An 18,529-nucleotide genomic window follows, 5' to 3' on the forward strand; every position below is an offset into this window, starting at 1 on the left:
ATCTGTAGTCTGCAAGGTGTCTTAGTAAGGAGCACGACCTTCTCTAATTTATCAAAGGCAAATGGAGGATTTATTCTACACTCCCCATGCTGGCTAGATGTTTGTGACTGTCACGTAAAAAACACTTTAAGGAGTTTCATAAATCAAGAGCATTTCTAAATTGTGATTAGTTCGACATAAAGACACATTACACCTCGAAAATAGATTACACCTTTTGGCACGGGCTTTTTCAAGGCGAGAGTGAATAGACACTTATAGGGGCAGATATTATGTACCATCCTAGATTGCAGATTAAAGAGGCGATAGAGCGGAACCAAGGCTCCAAAGTGTTCGCAAGAGACAACTCTATTGGGCAAAGCCAGCTGACGAAGCTAACGACGGCGGACGGTAGTGTAACGTCAACAAAAGCCGAGGTTCTGGGTGAGATCGAGAGGTTTTATGGACAGCTATATACCTCGGTCACCAAACCCGTTGATAGCTCAACTTCAGATCCAAGAGCTAAGCTAACTCGACACTATACCGAAGATATCCCGGACATCAGCCTATACGAGATTAGGATGGCTCTCAAACAGCTAAAGAACAACAAGGCACCGGGTGATGACGGAATAACATCGGAGCTTCTGAATGCGGGTGGAACACCGATACTGAAAGTCCTTCAGAGACTCTTTAACTCCGTCCTACTCCAGGGAACTACGCCAGAGGCATGGAACAGAAGCGTGGTGGTGCTCTTCTTCAAGAAAGGTGATAAGACCTTGCTGAAGAATTACAGACCCATCTCGCTTCTGAGTCATGTGTACAAACTGTTTTCGAGAGTCATCACGAACCGTCTCGCGCGTAGGTTCGATGACTTCCAGCCTCCCGAACAAGCCGGATTCCGAAAAGGTTATAGTACCATAGACCACATCCATACGCTGCGGCAGGTTATACAGAAGACTGAGGAGTATAACTTGCCACTATGCTTGGCGTTCGTGGACTATGAGAAGGCCTTCGATTCGATTGAGACTTGGGCAGTGTTACAATCTCTCCAGCGGTGCCGTATTGACTATCGGTATATCGAGGTGCTGAAGTGCTTGTACAAAAACGCCACCATGTCGGTCCGAGTACAGGAGCAGAGCACGAGGGCGATTCCACTGCAGCGAGGCGTTAGGCAGGGAGATGTTATATCTCCGAAACTGTTCACCGCTGCATTGGAAGACGCTTTCAAACTCCTGGAATGGAAAGGATTCGGCATAAACATTAATGGCGAGTACATCACTCACCTTCGGTTTGCCGACGATATTGTGGTCATGGCAGAATCGTTGGAAGATCTTGGCACAATGCTCGAAGACCTTAATCGAGTTTCCCAACAGGTAGGCCTGAGGATGAACATGGACAAAACGAAGCTTATGTCGAATGTCCATGTTACGCCCTGCCCAGTTTCAGTTGGGAGCTCAATTCTCGAGATTGTCGACAAGTATGTCTACCTCGGACAAACGATTCAGCTAGGTAGGTCCAATTTCGAGAAGGAGGTCAATCGTCGAATCCAACTCGGCTGGGCAGCGTTCGGAAAACTACGCAACATCTTTTCGTCCAAATTACCTCAATGCCTGAAGACTAGAGTGTATAACCAATGTGTGTTACCAGTGATAACTTATGGCTCGGAAACGTGGCCTCTCACTATAGGCCTTATACAGAAGCTCAAAGTTGCACAGCGTGCTATGGAGAGGGCTATGCTTGGTGTTTCTTTGCGAGATCGAATCAGAAATGAGGAGATCCGTAAACGAACCAAAGTCGCTGACATAGCCCGACGGATTAGCAAGCTGAAGTGGCAATGGGCAGGGCACATAGTACGCAGAACTGACGGCCGATGGGGCAGAAAGGTTCTGGAATGGAGGCCGCGTACCGGAAAACGCAGCGTGGGACGTCCACCTACAAGGTGGACCGACGACATCGTAAAGGTAGCAGGGAAGCGCTGGACGCAGGCCGCTACCAATCGATCAACATGGAAAGCATTGGGGGAGGCCTATGTTCAGCAGTGGACGTCCTATGGCTGAAATGATGATGATGATGATGATGATCCTAGATTGCATCTCACTTAGCATCAGATGAGATTGCGGTAAAATACCTGCCTTGTCTAGCTTAAAAAAAAACTTCGATATCAAATTGGTAATTTGATATTGAATTGGTATTAAGTAGAGACATCCATAATTTCTCAAAACAATTGAATCTTGAATAAAGACTGCCTAACAACCCTTATTCAACTAATTCATCTCCCTAATAACAAACCAAAACTAACCACATTCTCCCCCAGGTGGCGGCGGCAGCTCCAGCGGTTCCCAACACTCCCCCTCGGCGTACCAGTCAGGGGGTCCCACGCAAGCCCACTCGCCCACGCCCAGCTCTACCCCCGTCTCGGAGTTGTCCCCTGGGCTGTCCCCCACGGGGACACCGTGGGACGTCAAGCAACCCCCGCAGCCTGCTTGGGATGTAAAGGTCGGATATGTAAGAACGATATTAGATTAAAAATTTTGCTCACACTATTTTTTTAGATGCCTTCATAAGGTTTTCGTTTTTAGCCAGTGTCAAGTAAAATTCACAATTATTACCTATAAATTAATATTCAATTAAAGACAAATAAATGACTCTACTTTCCCGCCTAAATGTCGCATTTTCAAACTTATGACATTATTGCTAAACTAAGTACATACCGCACGCCTAGTTGAAGGATAGCACAACTCAAAATAATTCAAAATTAAGTTATTGTATCAGAATCTGCGTCAAAATTCGCGTGAACTATACTTGCTGTTCCTGTAAATAGAATTGTTTTGAGTTGTACTACTTTTTATCTAGTATGCGTACGACGTCACATCGTGGTAATCATCTTTTATTGCTTTGTCTTGTAAAATACATTATCGAAATGATACCCACATCAACCCCATGGTTAAGACATTGAGGCTACATAGTGATTCTATGTATTTATCTTTTTCTGTATACAAATAATAATCGCTCTTCAGATGAAATTATAATACACGCACGCATTGTAAATTTAAATTTCTATTTTCTTGGTAATATTTTCTTTTATATTAACAATGTGTTAAAAAAAGATAAAGGTATATTTAATAATATTTATATTGTTAAGTGGCGTAAACAAGGCGTACAATTACTAACCTACACGCTGTAGTAAAGAAAGTCTGCCATAATTCCTAAAACATAAAGTTCAGTACTTTCTTTTCTAAAAAATATGTATGTTTGCATACGCCCCGCTTACGCCCCAAAGCAATATGATACTTTTACTACCTACTGATGTTCCACATCTCTTTTCTGATCTACAATGTTATATAATCAGCATATTATTAAGTTTTTCCAAGCGTTATAACTAACAAAAGACATTGTTACAGCCGACGGCAGGCCGGTCGCCGGACGGCACGTCTTGTGACGTCAAACCGCCGCACCAGCAGTCGTGGGACCCGCGGGTCGGTTACGTAAGTGTCTCATCATTTTACAATATTTACCACCATAAGCTTCTATTTATTCTACTAGTCGTAAGCCATTTTGTTTTCTTAAAATCCCATTGCTACGTTCACGGGGCATACTGTAAGCCCCGCGTACGCCCCGCACGTACAGTTAGTGTCAAATAGTAGCTGACTTTTTTATTTATTTATTTATTTATTTATTTATTTATAATCTGCTTGAAGGCTTACAGAAAGTCCAACGCGCCAACAAGTTATACAATACAGATAATTTATAATATCAATTTCAATATGTAAAATTGTCAAATAATTAAAACGATAAATTAAAGTTTACTCTGCATCAGTGTGAAAATATTTTTATTTGATAGTTTTGATAACATGTTTTGATAATAATAATATACCTACTATTAGCTTTAGGTTTACGATTATGTTTCAGGAAATTTGTTTTTCTTTAATGAGGATCATTTCGATTTTTAGCTGTGAATGCAGATTGATAGGGCTAAGAAATCTTTAATATACAGTCCAAAAATTTTTGTTCTACGACAAAAATTGACGAAGTTATGGCCAAATTACTAAAAAAGTTCACTGACCGCCCGGCGCGGGAGCGATGACGTCACTATATCCGATCCGAACGCTGCCGGCGTACTGCGTGGATAGAAAATCTTTTTTTCTAGCCAAACTATCAGTTTTAGAGAAAAACTTGTAATGACATTTATTCATCAGAATAAAAAAGCTATCGATAGGTAATTTTTAAAAATAGAAATTGTGAAAAATATTGCAAAAAATCCATACGCTCATACGATTCAATGGAACGCGGAGACGCGATTGGGGTCTCCGCGGTGGTATATTTGGCGATTTATTCAAATAAAGTGTCCATAAGTGTTGTTATGACTTGAGCTGGGTATGACTCCCCCGCCCCCCTCCTCTCCCCAGGTCATAAGCTGGGTATGACACCCCCCCTATGCCAGAAATTGGGTATGACTTGACCCCTCCCCCTCCCCCCAGGCCAGAAGCTGGGTAAGGCTTGCCCCTCCCCTCAGGCCATAAGCATAAGCTGGGTATGACTCCCCTTTGGCCAGAAGCTGGGTATGACACCCCCCCTATATGCCAGAAACTGGGTATGATTTGACCCCCCCCCTCCCCCAAGGCCAGAAGCTGTTAAAGGCTAGCCGCTCCCCCCAGCCCATAAGCATAAGCTGGGTATGACTCCCCCTCGGCCAGAAGCTGGGTATGACTTACCCCCCCCCCCCCAGGCCAGAACCAGAACTGGTTATGACTTAACCTCCCCCCCCTCCCCCTCTCCCCAGGCCAGAAGCTGGGTAAGGCTAGCCCCTCCCCCCAGTCCATAAGCATAAGCTAGGTGACTCCCTCTCCTCGCCCAGAAGCTGAGTATGACTTAACCCCATATAGCGATACTTATTTTTCAAAATTTTTATTTTTAAAATTTACTGGTCGATAGGTTACTTTATTTTGATGAATAAATGTTATTAAAAGTATTTTTCTAAAACTGATAGTTTAGCTGGAAAAAAATATTTTCCATCCCAATAGTACGCCGGCTGCGCTCGATTCGGATATAGTGACGTCACGCGGCCCTGCGTACGTTGACTTTTAGCGGCAAAAACGGCTTATGTTTATTACTTAATATCTTCGTAAGTAATGGTCCGATTTGGATAATTTAAAAAGATATATCTTTCTTATGTCTTAAAGATTAACATAGATACTAGTTTTATTGAATTTTCTACAACAGTACTGATCCTCATTATATGCACAAAGTAAAGCCTTTATTCCATAGCTGTTTAAAAAAATATATCCGTTAGAAGATAGCAGACAATAGCAATAAAACGTAGATTATCCTAGTTATTATTAAGTAAAACCAGAATCTGAGGAAAGCCCCTTTCTCGTTAGGAAGGTATGTACCGATCGGAGGATGCTGAGTCGGAAGAGGGCTTCACCAGGGGGCGCCCTATGCCTTGGATGTTGAAGGTAAATGTAACAAAAGAGAGAAAACATTGTAATACATCAGTTAGAGTTATGTTAGCTGACATTTTGAGGATAGTTTGGAAGCTATTTTAATTGTAATAAGCACACAATTAATTAAGGAATCCATGAAAGAATGTCTAAGGTGTTTTTATTGGACAATATTAGTAGAAGTTTTGTGTGTCACCTCAAGAAAAGTGCAAAAATGGGGAAGATAGTGCCACAGTGATATAAGTCATAAATTATTTTTTACTAGCTGACCCGGCGAACTTCGTACCGCCTTAGCGTAGAGATTTTCTTAATATTTTTTTCCGTAAGAACCATCCTTGGACTTCCACAAACATTAAAAAAAAAGAATTATCGAAATCGGTTCAGCCGTTCACACGTGATGCCGTGACAACGCGAAACGGGTTTCATTTTTATATATATAGATGAGCAAGTAAAGGCAATTTGCTAAAATTTTATTAAAATCTCATTCTGGTCCTACAACCGCCAACTTTCCGTCTACACAAAACAGTTAAATTTCGTTTTTTGTTCGTGTTTTTAACTTTCAATAATTTTATTGTTGAATTCGTGACTCTTTTAAACACATCGTATATTTCAACGAATAAAAGTATGATTAACTGATACAAAAATCTCAAAATTCTAGCGTCCAGTCAGATATTATCATATTTTTAATCAAATATTCTATTACTATTCTTGTATAAGCCTAGTAGTATAACATTTACTTTACTAATGTACACATAGTGTTCGAATATTTACAACATGCGTGTATATCTCTAACTATTATTTAAGTAATAGTGCCTTTTAACTTTATTACGCGCGTGACTGCTCGGCCACACCTATGATTTTAGTTTGATTAGTACGATAATTGTTTATTGTTTTTTAAATAATTACATTGTTTACAGGCTGTAAAGCTGTGTAATGATCATATAAAACAGTTGCTGATTTCATTAAGTTAATGTTAATAATAAAAGAAGTGTTATTTCGCGTATCAGATTTATATTTCAATTAAGTTGGGTTGCTAGTTATTTTGTGTGAAAAACTTATTTTAGGTTCTCTAGCTATGGATTAATCGCCACAGTCGGTTATGTTCTCTCAATCAGGATGCGTAATGCAAAGATCTCGTCTCCAGCAAATATTAAAACTTGACAAAATCAATCAATCAAAACCAGGAACAATACATTTTTCAAGTTTTAAAAATTGTTTGAAATAGTTTTAGCGTCTTAAATGCAATATTGATAATCATCTGGTTGGAGACGTGCAAGTCAAATCTTTGCCAGAAAAGAATGTTTCTGGTAAATTAGAGATTGAGAGAAATTGAGCCGCCGGGTTCAGACGGGTGTAATATGTAATGTAACATGCTGCCCATACTATTTCAATTACATTACACGGTAGATTACATTACGCGTTACACTCGTCTGGATCCGGGTTTGAAGATCAATTAATTACCTGAATGATTCTCCATATTAAACTAAGTTACCTGACGTTGATCAGCTTTTCTCCATACTAAATCCTTATTTCCTCCACCAGGGCGCGCCACCCGGCCCGTGGGACATGAAAGGCGCGCACGCGCACGCACTCCACCACCAGGCGGCGCCGCAGCCGCACCCGCCGTACGTGCCGCAGTACTCCTGGTACCAAGCTGACAACCCCGGCTTGCTAACGTGAGTAAGGGCTTTGGTGTGTTTGTTATTGAATAGTTTTAACGCACTCGCCTTACGCTCAGGCCTGTATAGAGAGTGTAGGCTAAATCAATGGTATGCAGTGCCTCCACCATGGCTTGATAAGGTAAGTAAGGGCATTGGTGTTCTTTTCTCGTGTAAGAAGCTCTTATAGTCAGGCGGTGCTGCAACCGCCGTACGTGCCACACTTAATACCAGGCCGATAACCCCGGCTTGCTAACGTGAGTAAGGGCTCTGGTGATTTTGTTGTTAAATAGTTTTAACGCACTAGCCTTACGGTCAGGCTAGAGTTGCCTCCCCAACCCATCTGGCCAGCTTAGGAAGTGTTGGCCAAAGCCTTCATTTAGGGACAGTCTTATTCCTGCAGTAGAGAATTAATGACACACCAGGTTTAATAGTCAGGTGACGAAATAAAGTATACCAGGTAACGCACCTTGCCTTTTTTGTTAGGTACCTACCATCCGTCAGATTACTGCTGGACAGAGCACCAAGTAGTAGATCTAACGTAGAAAAACCTGGTAAGGGTAGCATACTATTACACTGAGCACTATCTTGCAGAATCTACAAAATTGCAACGAATTAGCCATGAACCTCAGCTGTAAGGTAACTAAGAAGATGTATGAACGATAATGTGAGAGTTAATAGCCATCGCCTCAGCTTTCGTGAAATAAAAGATTAGCAGGTAAGTTTTGTCTTGTTGCGGTTGCAGGCTGCGGTCTTCCTGCGGTCAAATGTCCTGGCCCATCCAGCATTCAGAGAGGAGGTGAAACACGGAGAAACCTAGGTCAGTGTAATACACTAAAATTATTGTTTTTTATACTGCGAGTACTAATACAATTTAGTTAAGAATTTACTAGCCTTACTGAGTCAGTAGTTGAGGTATGAAGCGGCAAGGCAGGATATTTTTGAGATGTCAAACGTCAGCGAGACTTCAAATCTGCTTCAGATTTGTATGCCACATTATAATAATGTTTTAACCATTTTTTTTAAACGTAACAACAGTAAACTTTATACTTACGTTTGTTTAAATGAAGCCCAGAAGTAGGACGGTCCATATTCCCAATAAAATGAAAATCTTAGTTGTGTCACTATAGCACTAACTGTTCCAAATTTTATTAGTGACGAATAAAGTTACAAAGCTTTTTTTAACATAGATTGAGCGTTTATTCTACATTAACACATATTTATTTCTTTTTTCTCTTTGTTAACAGGGTCTGGCCAGCAGTTTAACAGCCATGGAAGAAGAAAAAAACTAACACTAATTTCGAATTATATGTAAATGTCACTTTAAAATACGAATCACAAAATGGCGGCCAGAACAAAATGGCGTTGCCCCCGTTTTGCGTAATATCGGCACAACCAACATTAATTTTAAGAAATTATTTAATAGAAATATGAAATGAAGCATTGTAAATTTTTTATAATTAAAATAGTTTAGGTAGTATTAAAAAACGGTATATGTAAATGTTATGTATTGGGAGGTGGAAGGAAGGACAGAGCGACTGTTTGACACCTATCAACAACCAATCCTGTGAGTACATTTCTAAAAATCTTTTGATTAGATTTGTTTTGTTTTATCGCAATTTTTATTCATGGTATTTTTATTTTGTAAAAATTTGGTATTATAAAAACTACGGTCAGTTTTTTAGGTTTTACATAACAAAGGTTTATAATTTATTAATACAACTTGAATGCAATTAATTGTTATTAATTCAATGGTTGTTCATAGCCTTTGCATCATAAATTACACTGTCTTAAAAAAGTGTCAAAACTTAAAAAATCACAAATCGAAGTTAGGACTTTAAAAAAGTTTAAATACCACCATATTGTTTGATGATTATTGATTATCTATTTGTAAAATTTAAAAGCTTTACAAAACCATGTCTTATAATAAACTTGTGAAGCCTTTTCAAAACTAGCAAAATTAAGTTTCTTATTTTTTGAAAATTAAATAAATTAAGCTTTAACTAAATTTTTTATTTATTTAGAATAATTTCATTAAAAATATATCAAAACGGGAAATCAAACCAGTCTGTTGTGATAAATAATTTTAAGTTTTTAGAACAATAATAACTATTGTTTAAACTAAAAATTATTGTATTTATTTTTATTTTTGTGCAAAAATTGTGTTCTGAATGCAAAACTAGCTATATTTTTATCCTAATGCAATCTGTTTATTACTTGTAAATATACTTAAAATCTATCCATAATAGTTCTTTTTAAACAAATAAAAAATGACTGGAACTGAAAAACGCATTGGTAACAGTTGATTTTTAAATTGTTCTTATGTATATTTTGTTTTAAAAAAAACATACCTACACAAAAATGTTTTTAAATTGTTTTTTAATTTATTTTATGGATAGACTAAAGTATATAGAATTTAATTTCTAGAATGGGACTTTACGGGATGAATTACATTTGTAAATATTTTTGTATTATATAGGAAAATGAAGTATACATATAGATATAGGTAGATAGCATAATTACTTTACTACAATGTATTATAAGGAAAGCGGAAATAAGAAAAAAAATGAATTAATTTCTTTTGTCAAAATAAAAAGAGAAAAAAGATACTCTGTGTTTTCATTTCCTAACATCACAATTTAAAAATATAACTTATCTTCATCATCTTTTTAGAAACTCAAAAAATAAGTACCTAGTTATTTTTGAGACTAGATTTACCTCAATCCTAATAAAAAGGCAAGGTCGTGGCTTTCTCAAGCACGAGTCCTTTCTTAGAACAAACACAATATAAGTAGCTTTTCAAAATAATCATCAAATTTATTTTCTAAAATTTTACAGTTAGGCTCTTGTGTTGTTTAAAACTCACGAAACTAAACTTTTACCTTATTATATAGTCAAGTGACTATAATCACAATGAAAGTAAGTAAGAACTCTTTCTTTATTAGCTATCGAGCCCTAACCTAATTAACTTTAAGAGACACTTACCAAGTAATTCCAAAAACAATCACTCAAAAACTCAACCGTACGATTCCCATTAATTGGAGCCCAATCAGCATTATTCTGTTAACCCGCGAAAAACCAGCTTTATGTAATTAAAACGGCGATCACTGGCCAATTATATCCCTTATTGAATCGTACCAGATGGCAGCGGACGGTTTTTGCGGCGGTAAACACAAAGGGATTTTTGCTGTTAACCCCTCAGTCGCGGGACGGATGGGATGTTAGAGGAGCAGATTTTGACACCTTGATACTTGAATTCGATTCATTTGTTTTCAGTAAGTTCATAAAGATAGCACTTACTTTTCATATTCCAATTTATCTATCAAAACAAAATAGAACAGCAAAATTGATTTCGCAATTTCGTTTTTGATAAATCATTTATTGATCTGAAATCACAATTATTAATAAATCCTAAAGTTTTTATGGCATTCAATGATAAAAACAAGGAATTTTTTTCTTGTATTTATTTTACAAAAAGTTTTCTAACAAAGAAGACAATCTAAGAATTAATATAATTATGTCTAAAAGTACTTTTAGGCTCGGGTCATCTAGTAACATACGCCCATATTCACAAACAATGCTTGCTTAAGTGAAGCTGCAAATCGAAGGCACAGCGTTGAATAGGGCTCTGTGATTGGTTCTGTGCGTCCACGCGCATTGTGAGACCTCATAGTAATATTTCTGAATACAGGCGTAAAATTAGCATGGTATACTTGCAACTATTTGCAGGAAAACTTTGAAATATCGCTACAAGTTTGTTCTAATAACGGCGCCTGCGCAGAATGACCGGAGTAAGGCTGACAGCTTTGCGCATCAACAATCATCGGTCAAGGTGGAACGGTTCTGTTTTAATGGGTTCCGTCTTTGAAACTTAGCGGCTTGACGGTTAATTGGAGTTCTGGAATAAGGTCTTAGGTTTGATTGTCAGATGGCACACATTTTATTGTTTATCTCCTCCACTAATCGAGTTTTGGGTTCGATTCCCATTTGTGTGACACAAGAAATAATTTTCCAGTGTTCACCACTTAGGATTCCACTAATTAATTATTTAAAAAATGCAAAATAATTAGTACATAATTTAGCTTTCTTATGCAAGGTTGCACCATCTTACTTGAACAAACGTCAAAAATCGGTCAAACTCCATACAAAAAACACCGGCTATCATAATAGTTACGGTCAAAGTTAGGTGGTGCAACTGAGCCTTATGCCCGTTTTCACCATCAATCCCTAATTTTTAAGTGACCCATACGATAACAAAATTCCTGTTATGTGTTACCATAAGAGTCACTTAAAAATTAGGGATTGATGGTGAAAACGGGCATTAGTCTAGGTTGCAGGTCTTACTTTAACAAACATCAAAAGTCTGTAAAAATCTACATAAACAGATAAAGTTACTGTTACGGTTAAAGTTTAGGTGATGAAACTCAGCCTTAGTTTGGGATTAGGTGGCGCAGTGCTGTCCAGACATTGATTTATCTTTTCCCATAGGTAAAACCATAGGAGAACCCTAAACTATAAAAACTACGTCAGAACGACCGCATAGCGTCTTGACCGTAGGTTGCCGGCAAATTAAACTAATTATTACGTTGCTTTGACATCTCATTTATAGCACACTTGCTTTGAAGCGAATTTTTGTACTCACTACTTTATTTTTTTTTCTTTGACTACTACTGTTGATTAATAGGTACGAGTAACTATGACTTCAATAAGTTGTTTTTTGGCTTGATCTAAGAAAATAAAGAATTTTAATTAGAGTTCGATAAAATGTGAAAATAATTAGTTCCTATGTTTGTTACATTTTCAAAGTAGAAATATTATTATATTCATTTGTATGAATTTCCGAATAAATATACATGGATTAATGATATTTATTCGGAAATTAGATATAATTATAACAAAAACAAAACTTAAAATAATATAACTCTTCTACAAAGAACGGAGAATTTCAAACAGTCATATCACATTACATCTGCTATAATTATTATTTGAATGAGTAGGTACTAAAAAAGTGCTGTTTTCTAAGTAAATTATTTTATAAACTACATAAATAAAAAAACAGTACATCCGCATTACTAATAAGTTTTGTTAGCAGACTAATAGGTAATGTAAATGTCGTAGGCCCATCGCAAAATTGGGAATTAAATGACTATTCCCAAAGCAAAATGTGACATTCTGACAAACAAAAATCGCCATCTGCGATACCCTCACGCCTACTCTTAAGTGTCATATTCACACAAAAAAGCTCTAAAAGAGCCCCCAAAAAGTAAGTGAATAAGTCCGGAAGTCCCCGCCCACGGATCCCTTTTAAAAATAATAAAAAGCAAGTGAAGGGGTCCGTACAAAGGAAACGTAAAAAATATCCGTTTTTTGCGATACATCTGGCTTGATATTTCAATTTACAATGTACCTTTTTGTTTATCCGCCATAATGGTTTAGACGTTGAAATGCGGTTTGATAACAATTATAACAAAATGTATTATGTATGAAAATAATATTACAGTGCCAAAAAATACAAGAATCGGCACAAGAGTTCACAAGACTTGCCAAATGTTGGTCTCGAAGCGCTGGTAGGGCAAAAAGGACTAAAGGCTTTTTTTATAAGTCTATAATTTTTTTATTTGTTTTTCTTAAAATGTTCTTAAAAATAGTCCATGCAAAAAAAAAATCATAAGAAAATAAATAAATAGGTTACCCAATTCAGCTTCAGCATGTGGCTGATATGACGTGTCTAAGCCAAAACCGGTACTTTATAAACTAACGAATTACTGTTTTGAATGTGCGAGTGTGTAATGGATAAAAACGACGCGCGGAATGTTTTAAGTTACAATATTATGTACTTATTTTCATTCTGACACTAGGTATACTTAAGTGCTTTAACGAATATTGGCAAAAACTCTTTATGCAAGTGAAGTGACAACAGCGTTGCCAGACGTCCCGATTTTGGCGGGACGTCCCGATTTTAAAATCAAATTTAAATGTCCCGCGCGGGACAGACTCGGTCCCGCTTTTCGGAGAGAGACACTCACTTCACCAGACTGTTGTTTGAAACGCCATACTTATTATTCTAAAGAATAAAACATTTTTTTTTTTAATTTCGATTTTTGTTTTTTTTTTCTTTTTTATTCAAAAGACGAATTTAACGATAGAGTAAATCTGATTTAGAATATTTTTTTTTGTTAAAATACATTTTCTATGGCTACTTTTGCTATCTATTGTCACGTAAACGTAATTTTAAGTCAAATAAAAAGATAAATATTTGAAAACCTTTGATTGTCCCGCTTCTGACGGAAGAATCCCGCTATTTTCACTCAAAAAGTACCAAAGTCCCGACTTGGCGAAAAAAAAAACTGGCAACGCTGAGTGACAATGAGCTGGTTTCCATAGAACTTGTGGTTGGAGTCGAAGAATTCTGACTTGAAGACTGCGTCTTGGCGCGGGCAGCAACAAACGTCCATGACTTCAGGTATGAATGCTTTAATAATTAAAGTTTAATTTATAACTCTAACATTAATAATTGACGATTTGTTAGTACTATTTTAATAGTCCATGCAAATAAAGAAATTTACTGAATTAACATATTTATGAACTACATAAACTAAAGTTCTGCCGTTGGCCTGATACGATGACTGGAGTTAAAAAAACTTAATGATTAAAAAATATTGCATGATACACTTTACTTAGATAGGCTAACTTTTTTCACACTATGTATAATGGTCACTAAAAATCTATAACTCTATACTAATATGTATTAATAAAGCTAAAGAGTTTTTTGTTTGGTTAAGTTAATATCAGGAACTACTGGTCCGATTTGAAAAAAATATTTTTGTGTTGGATAGCCCACATATTGAGGAAGGCTTTAGGTTATTATAACATCACCCTACAGCCAACAGGGGCGGAGCAGTACCTAAAGATAAATGTTGCAAAAACGGGAAATATTATTCCAACCTATTGTCACGCTAGTTAGTGATGTATAAGTAATTTTTATCGGAACAAAACTAAAATGGGAAGGATATCTAATGAAAAATGAGATCTCAAAGGGAACTGACCGAAAATTTATCCTGTACCATAACCACTACTTGCGGCAGGACTTATTGTCTCTGGTCCATAATTTCAGGGCAGCACAGACCATGAAATTTATTGTGGCGTAAATATAAAGCTATGGTGTTGTACCGAGAGGCATGGATGTGGGAAAAGGTGGAGGTGGTATAACTCTATGCTTCTTTCACAATAATTTGCCGTTGTATTAGGTTACGAGTAGGTACTTACAAAACAAACATAATAATATCGTGACACAATATTGTAGGCTACACAGATAGACTGCTAAAGCGTAATCCAGATATTTTAATGTAAGAGATCGAATGAATTGCATTGAATCAAAAATAAGGAAATTCGCAGGAAAAACAAAGTAAATGACATAGCCCGCAGAATTGTCAAACTTTATTGTAGTGGGCGGAGTAAATATGTATAAATATATCTCGTAAAGCTGATGGCCACTGGGGAAGAAAAGTTCTCAAGTGGCAACCACGGGCCGGAAGACGTAATGTGGGCAGGCTTCCCACTAGATGGACCGACGATCTGGTGAAGTACCTGAATGCTCAGGACTAGTCATTGTGGAAATCCTTGCAACGCCTTTGTCCAGCAGTGGTCGTCATTTGGCTGAAAAGATCTAACCAGCCTAGTTTCACGATACCACATCCATTTCTTCTCTCTTCCAACCACCCTTTGCGTCGCCGCCGTCCTTAGCATTTTCCCGCGGTTTTTTTCACAAAATACCTCCTTCTTGCGACACCGCACTTTTTGTAGCGCGGAATCCGTCCATTGTGCGCTGACGTGTCGTCAGCTTGGTCAGTTCGCACGACGCCCGATTTTTGTGTACTGACTGCTACGTTGATTAATTTGGATGTAGATTTCATAAAGATTAAAATTTTCTAGCGTTAAGAGTCGCATACCTATCAAAGTAAATTATAAAATATGTTAACTTGAAAAAATCGATTTTTTCAAGTTAGTACTTACAATGTAAATTTTGTAGTTGAGATGGTAATTTTAGGGTTATAACATTATCTTTGGATAAGCAAAGAAAAAAATCGTTTTGGACATTGAAAGACGTAGGTAACAAAATACAAAAAGTATTTATTTAAAATCAAATAGAAATCAGTAGTAAATTAAAATAACCTATAACAACTAAAAAAATAATAATAAAGTAAACTAAATAAATAGTTATATAATCATAAATCATCTACACTAATATTATAAAGAGGACCGAACTAATCAACTTTTTTTGCTGCGAAACTACTGGACCGCTTTGAAAAATTCTTTCACCGTTAGAATCTGAAATTATTTCTGAAGAACATAGGTGGTACGAAGTTTACTAGGTCAGCTAGTATCATTACCTACTAGCTAATGTTACATTGTACATCATCATCATCATCAACAGCTCTTTACAGTCCACTGCTGGACTATGAGCCTCCTCCACTATAGTGGAGGGTTTTGCCATAATCTCCACGCTTGGCAGGCGGGTTGGAGATCGCAGTTTAAAAGATTGATGTTTTTCCGAGAGCGCTGCTGCCCGTTCTCTGTTTGATGTGTACTGTGTAGTCCCTAAGTCGCCTCTTACGACACCCGCGGGAAGAGCAGGGATTGGTGACAAATGTATTCTACTCTGCCGTCACCACGCGGCTTACACATGACATTGTACACGTTACAAAATAATACTATTAAAATTCTTATTTACAAAAAAAAAAAGTTAAAATCTGCTAAAATCATCACCCTTTCTTTTTGTTTCGCAGTCGGCTAAAAAAGACCCAAACCCAATCTAAACGCACCTAAATAATAACTAGAAAATCACCAAATTATCCTATGTCAAACAAAATCAAAAATTATTTTGCAGTTAATCCGAGGGTTAAAATTAGCTAATGACTAGCGCGTGCCCGCGTCGGGGGTTCGATTCCCGCTGCGAGCAATATCGGCAAATCACTGCAATCACAACCCTTGTTAACAATCATAGAATGGTAATTGAAATTATATGGGAAAATCTAAAATAGGCCAACTAATTAATTTACGATGTCATTTTCTGTATGGATACGTCGGAAATAATCTTGGCCGAAGTTGAACCTTAACTAACTATACTAACCTGTGTTTAGTGGAGTTTGACAGATTTTGGTTTTCGTTTATTGTACCTACTTAATTTGGGGGTTCCTTTACATAATATCTAAGTTTCTATTCACAGATGGGTCATAAAATAAATATGTGACTTTACGTTCGTAGTTTGACATTTCAGGATTGTACCAAACCGATTGCCTAAAAAAAATGGCCCACACACCACACTTTGACCACAGTTTAAGCCATCAATGAGATTGAACCATGTCAGAAAGTCTATGACGTCATAAAGTATGACACAAAATTGTGTCTGACCTATTAAAAAAAAATTACAAGAGGATCTTACGAGAATATCTACCTATTAATAGAATTGAAACAAAAAAATCCTAATGCAAATTATTACGTAACAAGAACGTTAAAAACCCATTGTTTTCATGACTTTTACAGTCAAAAAACTCTCCTATTACACCATACAAATGCTCAATAAACCATTATTAAGCTATAATTTTCGTATCGGCTTGGCACGAGCCAGTCACTCCGCCATTTTGGTCTTAATTTCATGGTATTCGGTTACCAGTAATCACGGGGTCATGTTTGTATGGAAATGTTTGAGATTTGAGTTACTTTATTGTATGGGAATAACTACTAAACGTTATGACGTAATAGACTGTTATACATATTAAAAGTCTAGAAAACTGGAATTTAGGTATTAATTGAAATCATAACAAATTGAAACTAAGCCTTTCAAGGAATGCTAGTTCGTTCCCCGTGGTGGACCGCTGGACTTTATTTGATAACATAATATTAGATTATTTAAAACCAAAACGTACAACATCGAATGCAATAAAGATAATATTGACTATCCCACAAATCATTCGTGGAAAGAAAAGAGGAGAGAAAAAGGGCCAGTCATTTTACCCAGTTCTCACTAACTAAATTATCTATGACAAGTGGTGTTAAAAATCACCAAAATGCGTTTTTCGAACTTTAAGTACCTACTTATCTTAACTTTTTGTATAATTTTTAACTATTATGCTGGGTTGCACCATTTTACTTCAACAAATTAATGTCAAACTCCAAACAAAAACACCGGTTATGATCATAGTTACGGGTGTGTAATGTATGATATAACTACATATCATATCGATGGGTGCCTGGAATAAAGCCGCAATAGCCATAGCAGCAGTTTTCCGATTAAGCGATTTTCGTAATCTGGGGGTTCCTATACACCTTGTGATTTTTTTTCAGAATTTTATCTTTGAAACTGGCTGATTTACCAAAAGCACTATGGATATTGAATCGTTATTCCCGGAAATTTGTTTACCAGAATAATCGTGGCATGTTCAATGTTAAAAGTTTTATTTCAAACTTTTACAAGTAACGGCCATTGCGGCTTTGTTCCCTGAAACAAACTATGTGTACCAAGTCACAATAAACATTACCTACTTGTACAATTTCTTTAAACTTTCTTATGTAATAATACTTCATGGTGTTCTTCTATGCAATAAAAATATGTTGATTGGATTTACATTAAGCAATGCTGTGTACCTACCTGACAACTGCTGGTACACAGTAATGCTGTCAACATTATTGTTATGGCGACAGACTTAGGAAGATAAAGGGGACTTAGGAAGAGAAGAAGGATGGATATTTGGTTTATGTTCATTAAAGCTTATTTATAATAACAATGTGTTTCGGCATTGGAGGTAGGAAGCCATAGTTTCTCTGTAGTTGAAGTTTCCTTCTACCTTGAGCCTGATCACAGTTTCCACCAGGTGTGATAAAGGGCAAAAGCTTCCTTGCTGAGAATAAAAACATGTTCTGTTCAGTTATTGTCTCTAAATCTGTTCTACGTAATGTAAACTTAGAAGATTGCCCAAATTAATTCACTTTAAGAAAGTCAAAAACATTTAGCGACTTACCACTTTAGTGGAGCGATTACAAAAATAGTGGCCTATTAAGTACATGTTTTTTTTGTATTATTATGAATGTCCAGAAAACTGCGCAGTTTTTTAAATTATTTTAGACCTATGAAAATTCTCATTTTTTATTATTTAAACATTTAAGTTGAAATTTTGAGAATGTTCTGCTAAAAGCAGTTTTTTTATGTTTCTAGCAAAAATTTTGAATCTTGCATCAAAGATAGGAAGGTGAATATTTTTTTCAAACATTTGCAATTAATAGCGATATTGTCAAAATAAAGAAATCTGAGATAAGTCAACCCGAAATAAAGATAAGTTTTTTTAAAGCCTACTAGGTCATGAAATTGAAAAAAAGTTACAAAATTATTGATAACTTCTAAACTACGAAAAAGCCGCGGGCAAAAGCGTGTAATATTATAATATTATCATTATGTAC

The 18,529-nt window shown here is 36.6% G+C and overlaps 1 protein-coding gene across 2 annotated transcripts in view; it reads left to right on the forward strand.

The window, feature by feature from the left end:
- LOC135085011 (homeotic protein distal-less) overlaps window positions 1–9,684 on the forward strand; it is a 131,404-nt gene extending 121,720 nt beyond the window's left edge. Inside the window, exons 5-8 of one of the 2 annotated variants that reach the window (XM_063979786.1) lie at window positions 2,291–2,481; window positions 3,378–3,461; window positions 6,960–7,097; window positions 8,323–9,684. In XM_063979786.1, the coding sequence (XP_063835856.1) occupies window positions 2,291–2,481; window positions 3,378–3,461; window positions 6,960–7,097 (413 nt within the window). In that variant the 3' untranslated portion in view covers window positions 8,323–9,684. The remainder of the gene's footprint in view (window positions 1–2,290; window positions 2,482–3,377; window positions 3,462–6,959; window positions 7,098–8,322) is intronic. The other variant, XM_063979785.1, reaches the window with a different exon arrangement.
- Window positions 9,685–18,529: the final 8,845 nt, after the last annotated feature.

This window comes from Ostrinia nubilalis, chromosome 27 (genome assembly GCF_963855985.1).
Source record: "Ostrinia nubilalis chromosome 27, ilOstNubi1.1, whole genome shotgun sequence".
In the NCBI taxonomy this organism is placed as follows: Eukaryota; Metazoa; Arthropoda; class Insecta; order Lepidoptera; family Crambidae; genus Ostrinia; species Ostrinia nubilalis.